This window comes from Sitophilus oryzae, unplaced genomic scaffold (genome assembly GCF_002938485.1).
Source record: "Sitophilus oryzae breed Bouriz unplaced genomic scaffold, Soryzae_2.0 scaffold_1496_pilon_pilon, whole genome shotgun sequence".
Taxonomy (NCBI): Eukaryota; Metazoa; Arthropoda; class Insecta; order Coleoptera; family Curculionidae; genus Sitophilus; species Sitophilus oryzae.
In genome coordinates this window covers 1,109,261-1,128,230 of record NW_022146165.1, presented here as the reverse complement: position 1 = coordinate 1,128,230, position 18,970 = coordinate 1,109,261, and the positions used below count along the sequence as shown (strand labels likewise).

General features: G+C 30.7%; 2 protein-coding genes and 1 non-coding gene across 3 annotated transcripts; all 3 read left to right on the top strand.

Annotated features, from left to right (window-relative positions):
- The first annotated feature begins 631 nt into the window (after nt 1-631).
- Nucleotides 632-8,958, top strand: LOC115877659 (ejaculatory bulb-specific protein 3-like). The gene is made up of 3 exons (XM_030893921.1): nt 632-716; nt 1,298-1,493; nt 8,661-8,958. Exons 1-3 carry the CDS (start codon nt 711-713, stop codon nt 8,879-8,881), a joined length of 423 nt encoding a protein of 140 aa, XP_030749781.1. The 5' UTR covers nt 632-710; the 3' UTR covers nt 8,882-8,958.
- Trnap-agg lies at nt 977-1,048 on the top strand. Its single transcript has one exon. It is a non-coding gene; the product is annotated as a tRNA-Pro (tRNA).
- A 2,534-nt stretch (nt 8,959-11,492) lies between the features above and the next one.
- Nucleotides 11,493-17,028, top strand: LOC115877658 (ejaculatory bulb-specific protein 3-like). Its single transcript, XM_030893920.1, has 2 exons — nt 11,493-11,831; nt 16,716-17,028. Exons 1-2 carry the CDS (start codon nt 11,594-11,596, stop codon nt 16,916-16,918), a joined length of 441 nt encoding a protein of 146 aa, XP_030749780.1. The 5' UTR covers nt 11,493-11,593; the 3' UTR covers nt 16,919-17,028.
- The last annotated feature ends 1,942 nt before the right edge of the window (nt 17,029-18,970 follow it).

The following is an 18,970-nucleotide window of genomic DNA, read 5'->3' as shown; positions in this document are numbered from 1 at the left end:
GAGGATGTGAGACATTTATCAAGAATAAAAATTTTTGTACAACCTGAAACAAAAAAATAAAGAAAAATTTCAAATCCTAAATTCTGAGACACTTATACACCATAAAAAAAACGGCGTCAAAGACGGCTGGGGAATGAAAATCGACGATAATTTTGGCGAGGTCAAGCCCTAGACGTCGCGTCAGTGGCCTGTACGTATTTTTTAATGGCGCACACTGCTAGTTGGTCTTAAGAAGGTTGTAATTTATTTTTATATTGAGTAAAAGTGATTTTTAAATGGTGTAGTCTAAAATTGGAGAAAAAATATTTTTTTAGAAATAGATTTGCGTGTCTGAAAACGTTCTATCTTCTTTTAATTTTTCTATAATTAGTGTTAATTTTTGACAAGTTTTATGTCAATTTTTAGTAAACGATATTTAGAGAATGACCGCACCAAAATTATCATCGAATGTCTTCGCAGCCGTGTCTTTGACGCCGTTTTTTTTCCGCTCATACGGTATTGTTATTTAGGTACATATTTATGAAATGATTAAAAACTATTATAGTGTTTATATAAATCTTTCGTGCAAGAAATTTGCTTGTTATTGGTTTAGCAATGGAGAAAATTGAATAATGCATTTAATTTACCCAAACAATTTGTTATAGATATAAAAAGTTGTATCGTCTTCATATAATATTTAGTTTATAACTTTTTTAGCTGAAGTTATTACCATGTTGGTAAGTTATTCAAAAGTTTTGTATTTTTGATTGTAGTGCTGATGGTGCTTGAAAAATATGCTTTTGTTTTTTTTTACCAGATCAGAACATTTAATTATTTTTACATTATACAACGATTATACTCAACTCCATATTTTTGAATTATCTAAGAAATCGCATCCAATATTTATCTGGTAAAAGTTCTTCGGAATTTCTCTGTGTAAAGATATAGTTATTTATAATCTAATGTTATATACGATGAATATTGTTTTGTTATACATGGCTCGTTGGTCTAGGGGTATGATTTCCGCTTAGGGTGCGGGAGGTCCCGGGTTCAAATCCCGGACGAGCCCAAAACTTTTTTATTTTTTTAAACATCAAAAATTCATTACTTATATTCTTGAACAATTGGTATGAATATTTAGTTACAAATAATAATGAATAAAAAAGATTCTTTATTTATTGGATAGAAAAAATATACTAAAAATTATTAAGGTAATACTTTAGGCAACCAAAGATACTTATGGTACTATCTGTGGTACTTATCAACAAATTTCTTTAAGGAATTAATAATAATATATTATACTTTATTTTTGCTTTAGGGATTTGCAGTATTATTGGTGTCAATCAGTCTTTATGGTGTCAATTATTCAGTTGCCATTGAAACTGCTACATATACGACAAAGTACGACAATGTTGACATTTTGGAAGTACTAAATAACGAGAGACTTTTGAAGAATTATGTGAATTGTCTTTTGGATCAAGGACCCTGTACATCGGATGGCATGGAACTAAAACGTAAGTTACATAAAAATCATATTTATTAAAAAAAACTATTTTTGAAACTTGTACCGATATGCGACAGTACCTTTCATGTTTCTTGACAAATTGGCGAATGTTATATAAATAATCTTAAAAATATTCATATTCTTCAAAAAAATATCACTACGTTAAATTCCAAATATATTTTATCACTAGACTATAGTTTGTGATTTTATTTAATACATACATATACTACCGAATGATAAAAAAAAACGGCGTTCAGTAACATTGATGACATTTTCCATATAATTTATAATTTTGTATATAAAACGACACCGATCTGCATTTATAGCCATCGCTGACGCCTTTTTTTTCGATCATACAGTATAAGCTAAGCTTAGTAATTTTTTGTTACGGGATATATTCACAGACTAAGTTAGTTTGTGGTATATATTATTGACAACGACATGTAGGCAAAGTCTGTCTAACGAATAGAGATAGCAAAACACCCGGTGTATTGAAATTTGGGTAAAAATACCCGATGTTTTGCATCCGGTATGTACCCAATGGGTATAATAAATACAGGGTACATTAATTTTGGGTATATACAATATACCCGGTAGCCAAACCAAACAATTTGTTGTTTTTTCTTATCTTATCCCACAAAGATTGGACGATAGCACAATAGCTTCCCAAGCAGCATTTGGACGTCGCGTCGAGACAACGTTGTGTCACGCGACCAAACGTCGCGTCGGGGCGCAACGTCGGCACAACCTCGTGCCAACCCTAGTCTGATTTAGTTAGAGACATATGCCAGATGACAGTAAAGGAAAACAAAACAAGAGTATTTAAGTGTGGAGGATGTTTGAAGATCATAATTATTGAAACACTTTAACCAACTCTGTAACTCGTTACCCAAGGCAAAAAACTTAAACGCAAACAACTTTATTGATAAATGTATTGTTTCTACTTTGAAAAATACTAATGGGCCTTAAAATTAAAGAAGTTTTAAAAAATTTCTTGAATTTTTTTTTAGTAAAATGAGAATAATTTATTCGCAGTCGAAAAAAATAGTTTCCGCGTGTTGTTTAGGGTCAAATATTTCAAGTTAATGTATCCAAAAAGCAGGAATAGCTATTTTAGGAACGAAACATTTTCTTATTCAAGAACATGGCGGCTTTCACTTTGTTGTTTTGGAGATTAAGATGGAGTAGTTCGAGTAGTCGCATACCTGGACTAATAAAGTCGCAGTTCAGCCTTAACAGGTAGTATACTAGTCGCAAGATTGCCTAATTTAGTCATCCTAGAGTGCCGCCATCTATATTGTGCCGCCCTCTATATTCTAAATAAACGAGCGAGTGTTAGTTTTATATGTGCCTTTCTTACGTCCCGTTTTAATTAAGTTTTTTTTTATAAAAACAAAAACAGCACTGAAAATTTTATATACAGAACAATGAAGTGAAAATTTAAGATTTAAGGTTATGGTTCAATACAGTTGCAAAAAGGTAGTGGCTCGACGTCCTGCCAACGTAAGAATAAGGAAATCTAAAGAACGTTGGAATTAGTAAAACAGACGACGTTTGCATAACGTTGGAATAGGTCCTGAAAGTGACGTCGGAAAACTCTTTATTGCCCAACATTGTAACTACGTTGTCCGAATCACCTAAAGATCACTTAAACAAAAAAGGTTACAAGACAACGTTTATTCGACGTCGCAGAAGCGTTTACTTTGTTGTAGTACCGTATGATCGAATAAAAACGGCGTCAACGATGGCTATGAAATGAAGATCGCTGTCATTTTATATGTAAAATTATATGGGAAATGTCATCGATCGTCATTTCCAAGCCAACTGGACGCTGTTTTTTTTCGATCATACGGTACTAGTTCAACGTCGGCACAACGTTACAACAACGTTTACATTTATTTTACTACCCAAGGTACGGAACTAACTATTTTTTTTTAACTAATCCAACGTTGTGTTTAGTAAACATGTGGTCGCAAGTCGTGCAAATGCTACTTGGGTTAATTGTATCGAAAATACACAGCACAACGCAGACAGTTCAATTTAGATCAGGTGAATAATTAAATTTTACAAGGGGGTTCCTCGACGAAACTCTCAATGGGTATATACGTGGTATATACCCAAGTTTTTTTATTATACCCATTGGGTATTTACCCACTGCCAATCACTGTTACAGATAGTACTTTTAATATTTCTTGACAAACTGGTGAAGGCAAGTATAAATTTTAGAAAAATAACTTTAAAAGTTACAAATAAAAAAATTACTAATTTTATCTCTCATCACTAATGACTACGTTACATTCTAAACATATTTTATTTGATATGCAATTAGTATAACCTCAGTAGCCATTTTGTAAATATTTATTCAAAATTTATATATAATAAAATAGAAATAATAAATGTATAGTAAAATAGATTTAAATATTTCAATTAATGATTTTTTTAAATAAATATATGTTTAAAATCTTTTTTAAAAGATATTTTAAATATCTTTATTTGGATTTTGTTAGAGTTTGAATTGTTATTTACGAAAGAAGTAATTGTTATTAATTTTCAAAGTAAAATAATTCGTCGACATTTTGAACTTATTTGAAAAACGGCAAAGAGAAAATATATTTCTTCGAGATATACCAGCCCTAAAAATATGTGCAATTAGTTAACACTCACCCTGTATATTATATATCGATTAAGATTTCTTTAAAAAATATGTCATACTGGTTTATAATTCGATTAATTTTAGAAATACTGAAGTAATCATGTTGATGAACTTTTGTACCTTTAATTGTAAAATAATTAGAGTTTTACAAAATAATATAATTGTAGTCACTTAACAGTAATACCGGCCGTTAATGACTTTAATGAAGTGAAATCGCATGCAATGTTTCGTAAATTTTAAACACATCAAACGATTTATTGAAATTTAAACATGGGTTTAATATTCAAAATTCTAGTTGAAAATCAAATATTTTATTGTCAAATATGTACCAAACATAGACTTAAAATAAAATATAGACTGAGCATCTCATTCATAAATAGCTGGAACATGCGGTCAGACGCTGTCTTGTTATTGTTGTGTGTGAGCGATAGATAGGTTGTCTCTGTCGTAACGGTCGTTCCCTGACGACTCTGCCGAGAAACACAACACTGTCTGACGTTTCTCAAGTACACCTGAACTCTCCGTATCATAGCCGGGTAATTTTTTTATTTTAATGAAGCTATAATTAAATTAAAAATATATCGTATTTAAACTTTTTTATATTTTATTAAGATTTAGGAGAGGTTTTTTAAATAAAAGTTTAGAAAAAACAATTTAGAGTCCAAAAAGAATAAAAATAATAAAATACACGTTATAGAAGAAATTTTATAATCGAAATTAGGTAATTTTTGAAATTAATAATAAATTATTAATTTTAGTCAAACATTTACAACCCCTAATATTAATAAAAACAGGATCTATTCCACAGATATAATAGAATCGGCGACAGGGAGAGAAGAAAAAAAATATGATTGTTGTAATTTTTTTTCTGGTTAAGTGATGTCTTATTATGTAAATTAGAGAAAACATAAATCTGTTCCATTAAAGCAAGGAAGGTGATAGGAAGTGGAGAAAATAAAAACTACATTTATTTAACTCGGTACTGTCTTTATTATACCGGGTGCGTCTCAAAAGTGGCTCATCTCCATAATTTTTTTTTATATTTTCAAATAAAAAAACAAGATTTAGTATGTTAGTATATGAAATAAATTAGGATTGATTGACGCCTTCAATTGTTTTTGGTCACTTCCTGTTTCACCGGAAATGACTATAACTTTTAATTTTTAAACGGCACCCTCGGTATATTTCTACTTTATTCGATAGAAAATGACACTCTGAATAGAATGATATACCATATGTCAACTTTTGACATTTTCGCATATGGTTTAATTGTAATTGTAACACGCGGTTCATAACGACAATTTGACTCGAAATACCAAGTGTGTGGTATCAATATATTCATAAAAAATGCTTTTTTCAAATATGCTAATGTGTCACCCTTGTTCCATTTGAAAAAATTGACATATGTATGATTAAAAATACGATTTGTAGATCTTTTAACCGGCCTAGACAAGACACGAAACCTATTAGACGATCAAAACTATTTTTCCAAGGCTCCTTGATTAAAACTTAGTGGATTGAAAAAAACTGGATTGAAATTTAAAATAGGATATGTTTTTAAGCGACAATGTCAAAAGTTGACATATGATATGTCATTCTATTCAGAGTGTCATTTTTTATCGAATAAAGTAGCAATATACCGAGGGTGCCTTTAAAAATCAAAAGATGTAATCATTTCGGTGAAACAGGAAGAGACCAAAACAATTGAATACGTCAATAAATCCTAATTTATGTCATATACCTACTAACATACAAATCTGTTTTTTTTATCTGAAAAAAAAAAAAAGTTATAGGGTGAGCCACTTTGAGACGACCCGGTATATTAAAAATATTGTTTCATAATGTAATATCATTTTAAAATTCTTGTATGTTATTTTAGATTCTGAAGATAATTTTAGAATAAACCGGAATATATTTTTAATAAAAACATTATTAATTATTAACAGGGTTATAATTACGATTTTCTTACAATGTAAGTAAGCAAATAAAGTAATGTAAAAGAAAAAAATCAGATTTTACATTTTACTAAAATATTATCTAAATAAGCGCCTTTCTACAACAACGCCACTGACTCCCAATGGGTAAATTGAGAGTTGCCTACCGGTCAAAAGTCGTTTCAAGACTTAAATGGATTATTTAAGTCAAATTTCTTTGCAAATTTGGCACTGGCGAACCATATTTTATAGTTTTTGAACAGAAAAAGTCAATAAAATAAACACTTAAGGACTACAAGCTAAGAAAATGCGTTAATACAGCCGGGGAGATAGCGGCAACAAAGCTTTACCGCACACGTGCGATACGTACTACAAGGTAATAAATGAATGAATAGGCTCCCTCGCCTCTAATCGGTGTTGTCATATTGTAAAGAACTTATCCTTATTAAACAGTATCCGACTTATAATTTAGTAGTATAAGGACTATTTAATACATCTATGGAATATTAAAACCTACTTTATTAAACTGTAGTATTAATATCTCAATATATGTGTATAACAAGAAAAAAAATATTGATAATATTAAAGACGTGACAACATAGGCTGGATGAGGAAGGCTCGATCGACTGTACCCAGAAGTAAACATGTGTACAAAAAAGGTTGTTTGTCCGCGTTGAGATGTAAATAGTGTAGCCTATATTTTATTTTAAGTCTATGGTACCAAATAAAAATATTCTCAAGGGAATCAAAGTGATTGTGAATTTACAACCGTTTTATACAGGGTGTCCCAATATTCCGTAGACATGGAACTACTACGTATTTTTGGAATCAAAATAAGTTCATTGGATACAATTTGCCTCTATACAAAAGTGCTTCGTTTGTCCGCTAGAGGGCATCAAACTTTAAGAAAATAAACACATTTTTTCAGATATTTTAAGAACCGTTATTAGGGTTTGAATGAGATTTTGGGTGCCAATGTTTTGCTAAGTGCTTTAACATTTGGCTTTCACAAAAATCAAGAAAAGGTACGGAAAGGATGAAAACAACCTCCACCCCTACATAAATTTTAGTATAAATATTTTCCAGAAAAATGCACACTTTTCTGCATGTAATTAACTCACCTAGCTTTAATCTGATTAGTTTTTCTAATGATCTTTTTTTTACAACTCTGATCACCCTGGTCTATACAGGGTGGTCCAAACTGTATTCCGGAAACTTCGGCAGCATATTCTGCCGATAAAAACATGTAAATAAGTTCGTATAAATGTATGTTCTAAATTGCTTAGTTTCGGGGATACAGGGTGTAAAAGTTTCATTTTTATTTCGATTTTTTCCAAATAATTTCTAAAATTATGTTAATATTTGGATAAAAATTGGCGTCTGGAAGGTTTTTGATACGAGAAATTTGATTTTAGTGTCAATATGACTCCTATTTGTAGGGGGAGCCACCTACATGTGGTTTTAACTGTTCTGAAGAGTAGTAACTTTTCGTACGTACCTGTAGAAAACTACTGAGTGAAAAAAATATACATTACCGTGATTTTTTACGTAAAAAATGTCTCTTGGTCTCAAGATATTTAGAATGGAAGTAATCAATACATGTCATTATTGACAAAAAAATAAGCATGTTGAGATAGTTATTTGACTGAAATGATAAATTTGGGAACTTTTTATTTATTTAAATTAATCATACATTTTTCTTCGAAAAAATTATGATAAAACAGTTTCTGTTGACCTTTTAACACAAAGTCATTTCAAATTTATGATTTCAAACTAATAACTATTTAGTCAACATATTTAATTTATGTCTATGATGACAGATATTGAGAATTTAGATTCTAAATATCTCGAAAACCACTACTCGTAGCGATTTTTACCAGAAGACCTTTTTTACGTAAAAAATATTTTAAATGTATATTTTTTTACTCAGTAGTTTTATACACGTACAGACGAAAAGTTATTACTCTTCAAACCAGTTAAAAATATGTAGGTGGCGCCCTCTACAAGTAGGAGTCATATTGACATCAAAATCAAATTTCTCATGTCAAAAAACTCCCAAACACCAATTTTCATCCAAATATTGACGTTACTTCAGAAATTATTTGGAAAAACCCGAAATAAAAATGAAACGAAGCCATTTCGGGACATAAATTTATACGAACCCTGTATCTCCAAAACTAAGCATTTTAGAACATACATTCATACAAACTTTTTTACTTATTTTTAATTGGAGAATATGCGAAGTTTCTGGAATACAGTTCGTACCACCCTGTATACATGCACGGGCCTGTATAAAAGGTTCATGTATGATGGGGATATTTAACAGGGTGCAAGGTTTTCCCCTTGTATTATTCTGCTGCGCTTGAGTAAATTCCAAAATCCTTGTTTTTTTATCCCCCACTAATAGTACATACATCGAAATCCTATACCAGCAAGGCAATGATATTTTAAAGTATATTTTACTCGTATAGAAAAAGTTTTAATACAGTTTTATCACAACCAAACCAAACCAAAGTTTATTTAAAAACTATGTATGTATTTAAGAATGTCAGCTTATTACAAGGTCAAAATTTTTATTTATATTTTTTAGAAAATATGCCTGATGCAATTACTAGCGGTTGCAGCAAATGCAGCGAGAAACAAAAAGAAAAATCGGAAATTATGATTGCCTACCTTATCGATAATAAGCCGGACTACTGGACACCGTTACAGGAGAAGTATGACCCGACAGGTGATTACAGGAAACATTATTTGGAAAGCAAGAATTCGGATACATCGACAAATGGAGATAATATGAATAACATGGACTAATATACTAATATAGACACCGTATATGTATTATAATATAAATATAACAATATATTAGAAAAATATGTATTAAAGTTCTTGCATCCTTTTTTAGTATTTTTTTTCGAAAACCTAGGCTCTAGGCTGGATTTACAGCAATGTCAATAATCTGTCAAAAACAAGATTTCGACTTAAACGATATCTGAAAAGTGATAGAAAATACAATTTACATATGAGGTAAAATGACTTTTTCATTTGCTATCTTTTCAAGAGTAGTGCTTCACAAGAAGAAATTAGAACTGGACCATTACTTCTGTTCATATTATCTTTAAATTTATTTATTTTGACACTCTCATATGCATCTAATATCTGTAATTTGAGAATGGTTTGGTTAATTTTAAATTACTAATTTAACATTTGAATGATCTTTATTAAAATTTTGTTGAGTTAATACAAGGTTTATCTGTATAATTTTCACATTATATTTTTTAAATACCCGCCCTTTCCAGTGGAGGTGCTTTATATTTAGGATTCTTTAATAGTAGTTGTGGTAATTTATTATTAGGACTATCCATCAAGTTTATAATAAACATTCTTAAAAGTTCTTTTTAAACCACGGGACAACTCTCTATATTAAACGGTATTAAAATAAAGTTTGGCGTACCTTTCTCTACTTGCGAAGCCGAATTTGCATAAATCCCAAACTTATACCACTGTTTAAGTTTGTGCTTATACCTATGTTGTGCCTATGTTTTCAGATTATTTTATCAACTAATGAATAATGAAGGAGAATACCCATTACACTCAGCTACTAAGTAGAAAAGGATGTAGTCTATGATCTAAGAAATTTAAACAAGCCATCTTATATTCAACACAATGATAAGACTCACTAGGGATATATTTGTGTGTAGTGGTCTTTTTTTATATAGATATCTATCTAATTCCAGGCAATTATTATGATTTCTAATAACTAATATATCTAGGAATGGTAATCTATCGATGTTCTCAGTATTTGTTTCTTTTAATGGAAGCAAAACCAGTATTTAATTTAGAATTAAAGTTGTCTATGCCGTCAGAATATGTGTCAAAAACGGCAAAATATATCATCCACATACCTAAACCATACTCTTGGAATAAGCTGAAACTGATTGTTAACCTCTATTCCAAATCTGCTTATGAATAAATTAGCCAAAAATAGAGACAATGGATTACTCGTTCTGTAGCTTTCCTTGTTAAAAAAATTGTTATTAAACTGAAAACAATTTTTATGTAAGTTCAATATATTCAGTCACAACTTTTTTACTGAAAGCATGTTGCATTCAGTAATTCTTTCACGTAGCCTAAACTATGTAGAATTGGCACCCACTTAACAACGAAAATACATCAAAGGAGACCAACATTTCACCTTCATGTAGTGTTATATTTTTAATTGTGATAATGAACTCTACCGGGTGCGTCTCAAAAGTGGCTCACTCCTATAACTTATATTTACTTATATACCGGGTGCGTCTCAAAAGTGGCTTACCCCTATAACTTTTTTATTTTTTCAGACAAAAAAAACGAGATGTGGTATGTTAGTATATGACATAAATTAGGATTGGTTGGTGTATTCAATTGCTTTTGGTAACTTCCTGTTTCACCGGAAATGACTACAACTTTTAATTTTTAAATGGCACCCTGGGTATTTTTTTACTTTATTCTATAGAAAATGACATTCTGAATAGAATGACATATCATATGTCAACTTTTGACATTCTTGCTTAGTCAAAAATTGTATTTTAAAATTCAATCTAGAGTGCCATGACTATGTTAAAGACACTAATTCTTCATCAAGGAGTAGTCAAGTAGTCAATAGATTTGATCGCCTAATGTTTTTAGTGTCTTGTCCTGGCCTGCTAGAAAATGCTCAAATCGTATTTTTAATCATATCTCAGTTTGAATGGAACGAGGGGGGCTCATTAGCACATTTGGAAAAAGCATTTTTTTACGAATAATTTGATACCACACACTTGGTATTTCGAGTCAAATTTTCGTTACGAACGACAAGTTATAATTTCAAATAAACCATATGCAAAAATGCCAAAAGTTGACTATGATATGTCATTCTATTCAGAGTGACATTTTCTATCGATAAAGTAAAAAAATACCGGGAGTGTTATTTAAAAATCAAAAGTTGTAGTCATTTCCGGTGAAACCGGAAGTGACCAAAGACAATTGAATACGTCAATCAATCCTAATTTATGTCATATAATAACATACCAAATCTTGTTTTTTTAACTAAAAAAATAAAAAAATTATAGGCCACTTTTGAGACTCACCCGGTATAGTGTTTTCGTGGTGAATTAGTGTTTTATTTTATAATAATCTCCGATGCAATGTTGCAGGACCCTGTAGCTGTAAAGTATAATTATTAATATATACCAGAAATATATTTATATTTCTTAGCTTTCTCAAATGTCAAATTGAATGTCACATGCGGTTTTCGCAAAAATAAAAATTCACTGCGGTTTTTGCAAAAACCGCATCATTTTTATTTATACGTATTTACATATATGTATAATATAATACATTACCGCACTTTTTCTTTCGATATACTTATTTTAAAGTTCAAAACAGGTTGACTACCTTGAAACCATGGTCTCATAAAATTAATTGCAAAAAAGCAAGTGTCGCTTCGATCAGTTACGCATTATATTTTTAACAGAGAAAACATCACATAAAAATTTTATCAAAAAAATGAGGGCCAAAATTTCTGTTTTACCCTTATTAGTTGTTTTGAGTGTTGTGTTTATGAATACAAATGAAGCTGATGGAGCCTCCATTGCTAGAAGTCGAAGAGCAAATGATATGTATACAACTAAATACGATAATATTGATGTGGATGCTATATTGGCTAGTAAGAGATTGCTGAGGAATTACGTGAATTGTCTGTTGGATAAAGGTGCCTGTACTAACGAAGGAAAGGAGTTAAAAAGTAAGTTATATTGTCTGTGGTTTGTACGCTTCAACTATATTAATAAGTATAAAATCAAAATTATTATTTTAGTATTTTCTTTATTGTGCCTTTAATAATGTTGTTAAGCGGTGAACTGGTTTTTTAATAGATTCTGTTCTGATGAATTTATTTGTCCATTTAAAATGCCTCAGACCAAGACTGATGTTTTCAACTAACGAAACATTACGTTAGTGTCGTTAAACAAAAAAGTATCTGTATCAGTGGTGGATATAGAGAGGGGGAGGGGCCATGGGGTCCACTTTCCCTCTAAAATTTATAAATTGGGTTGAATATTAGGCTTTTGGGTTAAAAATGGCGCCCTTAAAAAATGCCACCCTCCTTAAACATATTCCTGTATCAGCTACTGATGATCTTTATATAGTTTCTTTAAATAAATTTAATCTCGTCAGTCTAGAAACAAAACACACGTCTCATTTTTTTTTAATTTCTTACTTATTTGAATCATTTGACTGTATCCCTTCCAGAATATACAGGATGGTGCGAATTCTACTCCCGAAATTTCGGAAACATATTATACCGGGTGCGTCTCAAAAGTGGCTCACCCCTATATTTTTTTTTTATTTTTTTTAGATAAAAAAAATGAGATTTGGTATGTTGTAACGTTTTTAGTTCGTTACATGTCTTTTTTAAATATAATATATGATGTCTGGCCTATCATCACCGGATTCCCTCTCGTTCAGGGCGGATAGTTTATTTGACGCGTAATTTTTACGTTCCCTAGTCGCCAACCCTGTTATCGTTCGACACAACCCTGTTACTATTCTGTGGAGGCGCGCGCTGTCAACGTCGCTTCTGTCAACTCTCTCCGTGGTCCATGCTTAACCTCACTTTGTTTTGACGTTCTGTTGTATCCCAGCTTTTAGAAATGGTGATTATTTAAATCTTGCTGTATAATTTGAATCAGCTGCTATTTCGAAGCAACAGGTAAAGATGAAATATTATCCTTTTAGATTCGATATTATTATTGAATATTTTTAGGGTAGAGTTACGGATCTCCCAACTTGTATTTGTATTTTGCTGGCACGTTGGTGTCCCTTTTCTTTTGTCCTCCAGAATGTCACATGGAAGAAAGGACATGTTGTTTATTATTTATTGAGCCCTCGGAAGTATTTCGAGGTAGGTTTATTTTGTTTATTAGACCTTGTTTGGTTTTAAACAAGAGTTTCATATTTTTAGGGTCCAAGGTACGGACTGTGTCCAAGGTACGGACTGTGTCCAAGGTACGGACTGTGTCCAAGGTACGGACTATTTCCGAGGTACGGACTATTTCCAAGGTACGGACTGTGTCCCAGGTACGGACTATTTCCAAGGTACGGACTGTGTCCAAGATACGGATAGTGTCTTATGTACAGACATTATCTTATGTACAGATGTCCTGTGGACGAGTGTCCCCAGTAAGAATGATTTTTTTCTTACATATAAGTGCCACAGCGTGGATGTAGCTTGAGTCCCATGCTGCTTCACTCCCATTTCTAAGCCTAGTCAGTAGCTACGGCTGTAGTGATTCACGGTGTCCTCAATCTGGCCCCTTTTGTTGTTTTGGCCAACAGGATGGCCGACAGTACAGAGATGCGAGACCACCTCACGCTGCTACTGTTTGAAGCAAGATTACATAAAGAACAGCTAAGTGTAGATTTACGTTCTAGTTTTTATGTTTTAGATTTTCTATATTTTCAGTCTTAAATAATAACGTACATCTTAAGTAATATCGTACAGACTATGTTCAGTGGTTAGATTGTTAAGAACATTCATGTCGATATAATCTTTAAAATATAATTTAGATCTTAAGTTTCATTGCATTACGTCTTGTAATGGTATTACTTTTATAGATATTATTGCACTATTTTAATAGATGGATAATCAAACATAGATTCTAGAATCTACAGGTTGTAACATCTTCGATTTAGCATCATATGGAATATATCAAATTAATTAAAGTAATGCTACATTTCATATTTTCTCTTAAACTTTACATGTCCTGTATTTTATCGTAGTTGTTTTCATTGATATTTAGTACGACTCTTACCACCACATTCTTTGACATATAACCACTATATATTTACTAGAACTCTACAATGTCATGTATCAGCAAAGAACGTCATGAATAAATATAGTCATTAGTTTTAAGTATTATACAACTGTGTTTTCTTTCTCTGTACATGCCTGGCGCCCAATATCTATATATCTTTTGTTAATTATTACTGATTAATTTTCTCTCTAGTGAAATACCTTATCCACGACTGCTCTCCGATGAAAAGCTGCCGTTCGCAGTGGTAGTGGTTTAAAAAAAACGCTACAATGTTAGTATATGACATAAATTAGTATTGATTGACGGATTCAATTTTTTTTTGGTTGTTTCCTGTTTCACCGGAAATGACTACAACTTTTGATTTTTAAATGGCACCCTCGGTATATTTCTATTTTATTCGATAGAAAATGACACTCCGCATAGAATGACATATCATATGTCAACTTTTGACATTTTTGCATATGGTTTAGTTGAAATTGTAACATGCGGTTCAAAACAACAATTTTACTTGAAATACCAAGTCTGTGGTATCAAATTATTCATAAAAAAATGCTTTTCCAAGATTGCTTGATCGAATATTAGTGTTTTTGACACAGCCATGGCACTTTACATTGAAATTTAAATTATGATTTCTTTTAAGCGAAAATGTCAAAAGCTGATATATTATTACGTCATTCTATATAGAGTGTCATTTTTTATCGAATAAAGTAAAAAATGCCGATGCTGTCATTTGAAAACCAAAAGTTTTAGTTATTTCCGATGTAACAGAAAGTCATCGAAAACAATTGATTACGTCAATCAACCTTAATTTAGGTTATAATGCTAACATACCAAATCTAGTTTTTTACCTGAAAAAATAAAAAAGTTACAGGGGGTGAGCCACTTTTTAAAAACAACCAGTATACAGCCAAAAAAAATATTTTAACCCTATTTATAAAAATAAGTATAGAGTATATTATATTCTTACCAAGCTCATAACACGGCAAATAAAATAATATACAGGGCGTCCCAATATAAAAACATAAAATTGGATCAAATTTCAAGATAGCTTCCAACAAAAAACACTGAAAAACTGAAAAACAAAAGACACTGAAAAACCCTATAGGAAGCAGTTTTTACGTTTTATATATATTATAAAATAACGGAGATAAAAGGGGATTTAAAAAATGCATTAATTTCAATTTTGCCTTGTACAGGGTGGGTCAAATTCGACGCTTTTAAATGGAAACACCCTTTTCTATAGGAGATAGACAAAAACTAATATCGGTGTCTGGAGCTCAATTTTTGTCAAAAACATGATGGTGAAAACCGCATATCGATATCTGTTGCCGTTTCGGAGTTACGGGGTGTTATTCAAAAATATGCATTTTTAACAAATCACTGTAACTTTTTTGCCATGGAAAATTTTGTATTTTAATGAAAACATTTCCAAAGCAACTTTTTACGTAGAATTTAATGGTTTAAGTATAATTTTTTTAAAATTAATAATTAAAGAATTATCAACAGAAAATTTGATTTTTTATATGGGATACCCTGTATATTTTTAATTTATTGAAAATAATTTAAAATTACCTTTCCAAAAATATAACACACTTGATATTTTGCTTGATTCCTCTTCGAGTTATAGAATATATAAAAATTCGCCCGCTTTAAATAAGTAGGCTTTGAACGACACCGGCTGTAATGCAAAAAAATTCTAGCTGTGAGCATCAATTAAAACGAAAATAATATTTGCTATTAGAGATGCAGAATTATGTAACAATTTAAAATATATTTAACCAACATCAACACATTTAAACTATATCTAATAACAATAAAAATAAATAGCAAACCAAGACATGAGATCTTGCTACAGGTGTTCGACATATCAACCGTCTTCTGTTATGGACAGACGGGGCAGTTTTTGAACATTTCTCGCGGAATTCATTAACTCAGTGGGAGTGAAAGATACCCTCTCATAACTGCTAAGTATTTCTAATTCTTGTCTAGATTATACGGAAGAAGAAGGAACCTTTATTCTTCCGCAAATATATCCATAGGCACTAAGTCAGGCGGCCTCGACGGCCAACGGCTGGGATCTTGGTGAGCTATTCAATTATTCTTGAAATTGGCTGCAAAAATTTGCTGATAACTTCAGCGTTCAGAGGCGGTGCGTTTCCAGCAAGACGCTGGAAAAATATGTTTTCGAGTTCCATTAAGGGCATATCATCAATAAGGGGTCCAAAGCCTACTAGTTAAAACTGGCGAACTTTTAAAAATTCTGTATTTCGAAGGGGATTATAACAAAATATCAAGTGTGCTATATTTTTGGAAAGGTAATTTTAAATTCTTTTCAGTTAATTAATAATATAGAAGGTGTCCCAAATAAAAAATCAATTTTTCTGTTGATAACTCTTAAATTATTAATTTTAAAAAAATTATACTTAAACCATTAAATTCTACGTAAAAAGGTGCTTTGGGAATGTTTCCATAGAAATACAAAATTTTCCATAGCAAAAAAGTTACAGCGATTTGTTAAAAATGCACATTTTTGAAAAACACCCCGTAACTCCGAAACGGTAACAGATATTGTTGTGCGGTTTTCACCATCATATTTTTGATGAAAATTGAGCTCCAGACACCGATATTATTTTTCGTCTATCTCCTATAGAAAAGGGTGTTTCCATTTAAAAGCGTCGAATTTGACCCACCCTGTACTTCATGAAACCCACATCTTTGTATCTCTACTCGTAAACGAGAAACCCTGTAAAACACACAACAATAGGACACCCTGTACATAATATTAGTATTTATATGTCTTCTTTCTTTTGCAGAATACCTGGCAGATGCTCTAGCAACGGAATGTTCGAAATGTAGCGAGACCCAAAAAAAGATTGCTTCCAAGGTGCTGAATGAGCTCCTCTTGAACCACAGGGATGACTGGAATCAGCTGACTGCCAAGTACGACCCCGATGGCAATTTTAGGGCGAAGTACGAATTTGAAAGTGACGACTACTCTGATTTAGAAGATGCATAATATGTAGTTTATAGAATGTTTATTAAAAAATGTGTATAAAAATTGAATTTAATTGTTTAGGTTTCAAAAATTTTTGTTGTCTTTTATCTTAGAATAAACTATTTTTTTTTATTATTACCTAATTTTATTTTATATCTATATTTAAGCATTTTTTGTATCTTTATTTATTGTTAATTTAATTAATTAATAATAATGGGAAAGAACTAATTTTGTAATATATTTTTTTAAACAAGGTGTGAAATTTCAAAGTATTATACCTAGTTCTTAAATATTTAAATCAAAATTAGTCTTAATTACAATATTTTTAATACAATTTATGAATATCTGTATTAATAGGTTGTAAATATATACACACAATCTCCTATCTTATACAGGGTGAGTCTTAAATGAGTGCAAATCTTTTCAGGACTGGTAGATCTTAATAAAAGAAACACATTTTCTCTTTACCGTTTTTCAAATAAGTCCAAAATAACCCAGTTATTTTACTTTGGAAATTAGAAAAAAAATATTTTTTGCTTAAATTTTGAGAACCTCTGATTACTTCTTAGGTTTTTTGTTCTTCCGTATTTAATCTACAACCTATGTTGCAATATTATCAAGAAATATTTTTTTCCAAAAAATTAAAAATTTTCCAGAAAAAATAAACCTCATAGGCGTGTTTCTATGGTCGAAATATACTACCACTAAAATATTTGCACTTATTTTTGCAAGACGCACCCTGTTTAGGAGTGGAGACTATAAGGATTTCGTTAACTAGAAATAAAAGATGATTAGATAAAAAATTGCTTTTTACTTAATCCTGTAACGTGGTAATGGGGATGTGAAATGTGCATTGGCAAAGCTTTTCAAATATAGCCAGAAAAAAATTAAATCAAAATCGGGTAAGCTCGGTTTTTTTCAAATATCTTCGGAAGGAATCTTTTTTTTTCAAATTTCAATGTTTGAAATGATCATCTTTATACTTTTTCTGGTTTACAAAATCCCTATAGTGTGCATTCTTATATGAACCACCGTGTATACTGTCTATTTTTCGTACAATTTGTTAAAGTTTTAAATGGGACACTATATACAAAAATGATTATACAAAGAGGAAGTCTTGGCCGATCAATTATAACAAAAACTTAGAAGAAAATTCTTGGGGATAGTGATCTGAAGGCAAAGATTAAACAATTTTTTACATACGCCAAGCTTTGCAAAAATTAATTTTAATTTAATTTTTATAAACAACAGAAATTTCTAAGTATTATACTATTAATAAATGTCTATAATCATGAATGTTTAAGAGGTTTTATAACTTTCTTACAAAATTTTATTGCCTTACATCGAAATGGAAATTGATATATTTATCTATTTTTCGAATTAAACTATTTACACCCTTGAAAAAGGAAATATAATTTCCGAAAGCTTGGCGTATGTAAAAAATTGTTTAATTTTTGCCTTCAGACCGCTATCCCCAAGAATTTTCTTCTAAGTTTTTGTTATAAATGATTATACATAGCATAAACTAAAACTAATAATTTTATTCGAAATTATTCATCTATTTCTTGTTACAAATAACTCCAGTCTACATATGAATGTGAATTAAAAAAGAATGATAGATTAAATAGACATGAAAGTAGGTTAAACGGTGCCTATACTATACAAATATTTATGGCATCAATTTTAGTAAGCCAAGTTATAGTTTGTATCATTTCAGCATTTATTTAAATCAGTTATTATAAAGCTATTTAAGGAAATTGTGTGTATGTGAAATAATTCTACTTACAGGCATTTTTGAATATCTGATGGAGAATTTTAGATCTTATTTTACATTATAAATTAATTTTATTTGAAAAGAAATACAAGATATTTATATTAATTATTACTAAAAATATATTATACTTAATTTTAATAGCACTTATTATGAAGTATTTAGTATTTAACAAACTATTGTTTGTGGTAATACGGTGATTACATTTAGGGTTTATTATCCAAAAATAATCTTATATCTTGGAAACATTAACTTATTCATGTTTAAAAAAATCCATATCAAACTCTTGCAGCTTTTGAAGT

Coding starts and splice junctions, on each gene's coding strand:
- LOC115877659 (XM_030893921.1), top strand. Junction 1,494..8,660: donor GGATGGCATGGAACTAAAAC/GTAAGTTACATA, acceptor TATATTTTTTAG/AAAATATGCCTGATGCAATT.
- LOC115877658 (XM_030893920.1), top strand. CDS start 11,594: ATGAGGGCCAAAATTTCTGTTTTACCCTTATTAGTTGTTTTGAGTGTT. Junction 11,832..16,715: donor CGAAGGAAAGGAGTTAAAAA/GTAAGTTATATT, acceptor TTTCTTTTGCAG/AATACCTGGCAGATGCTCTA.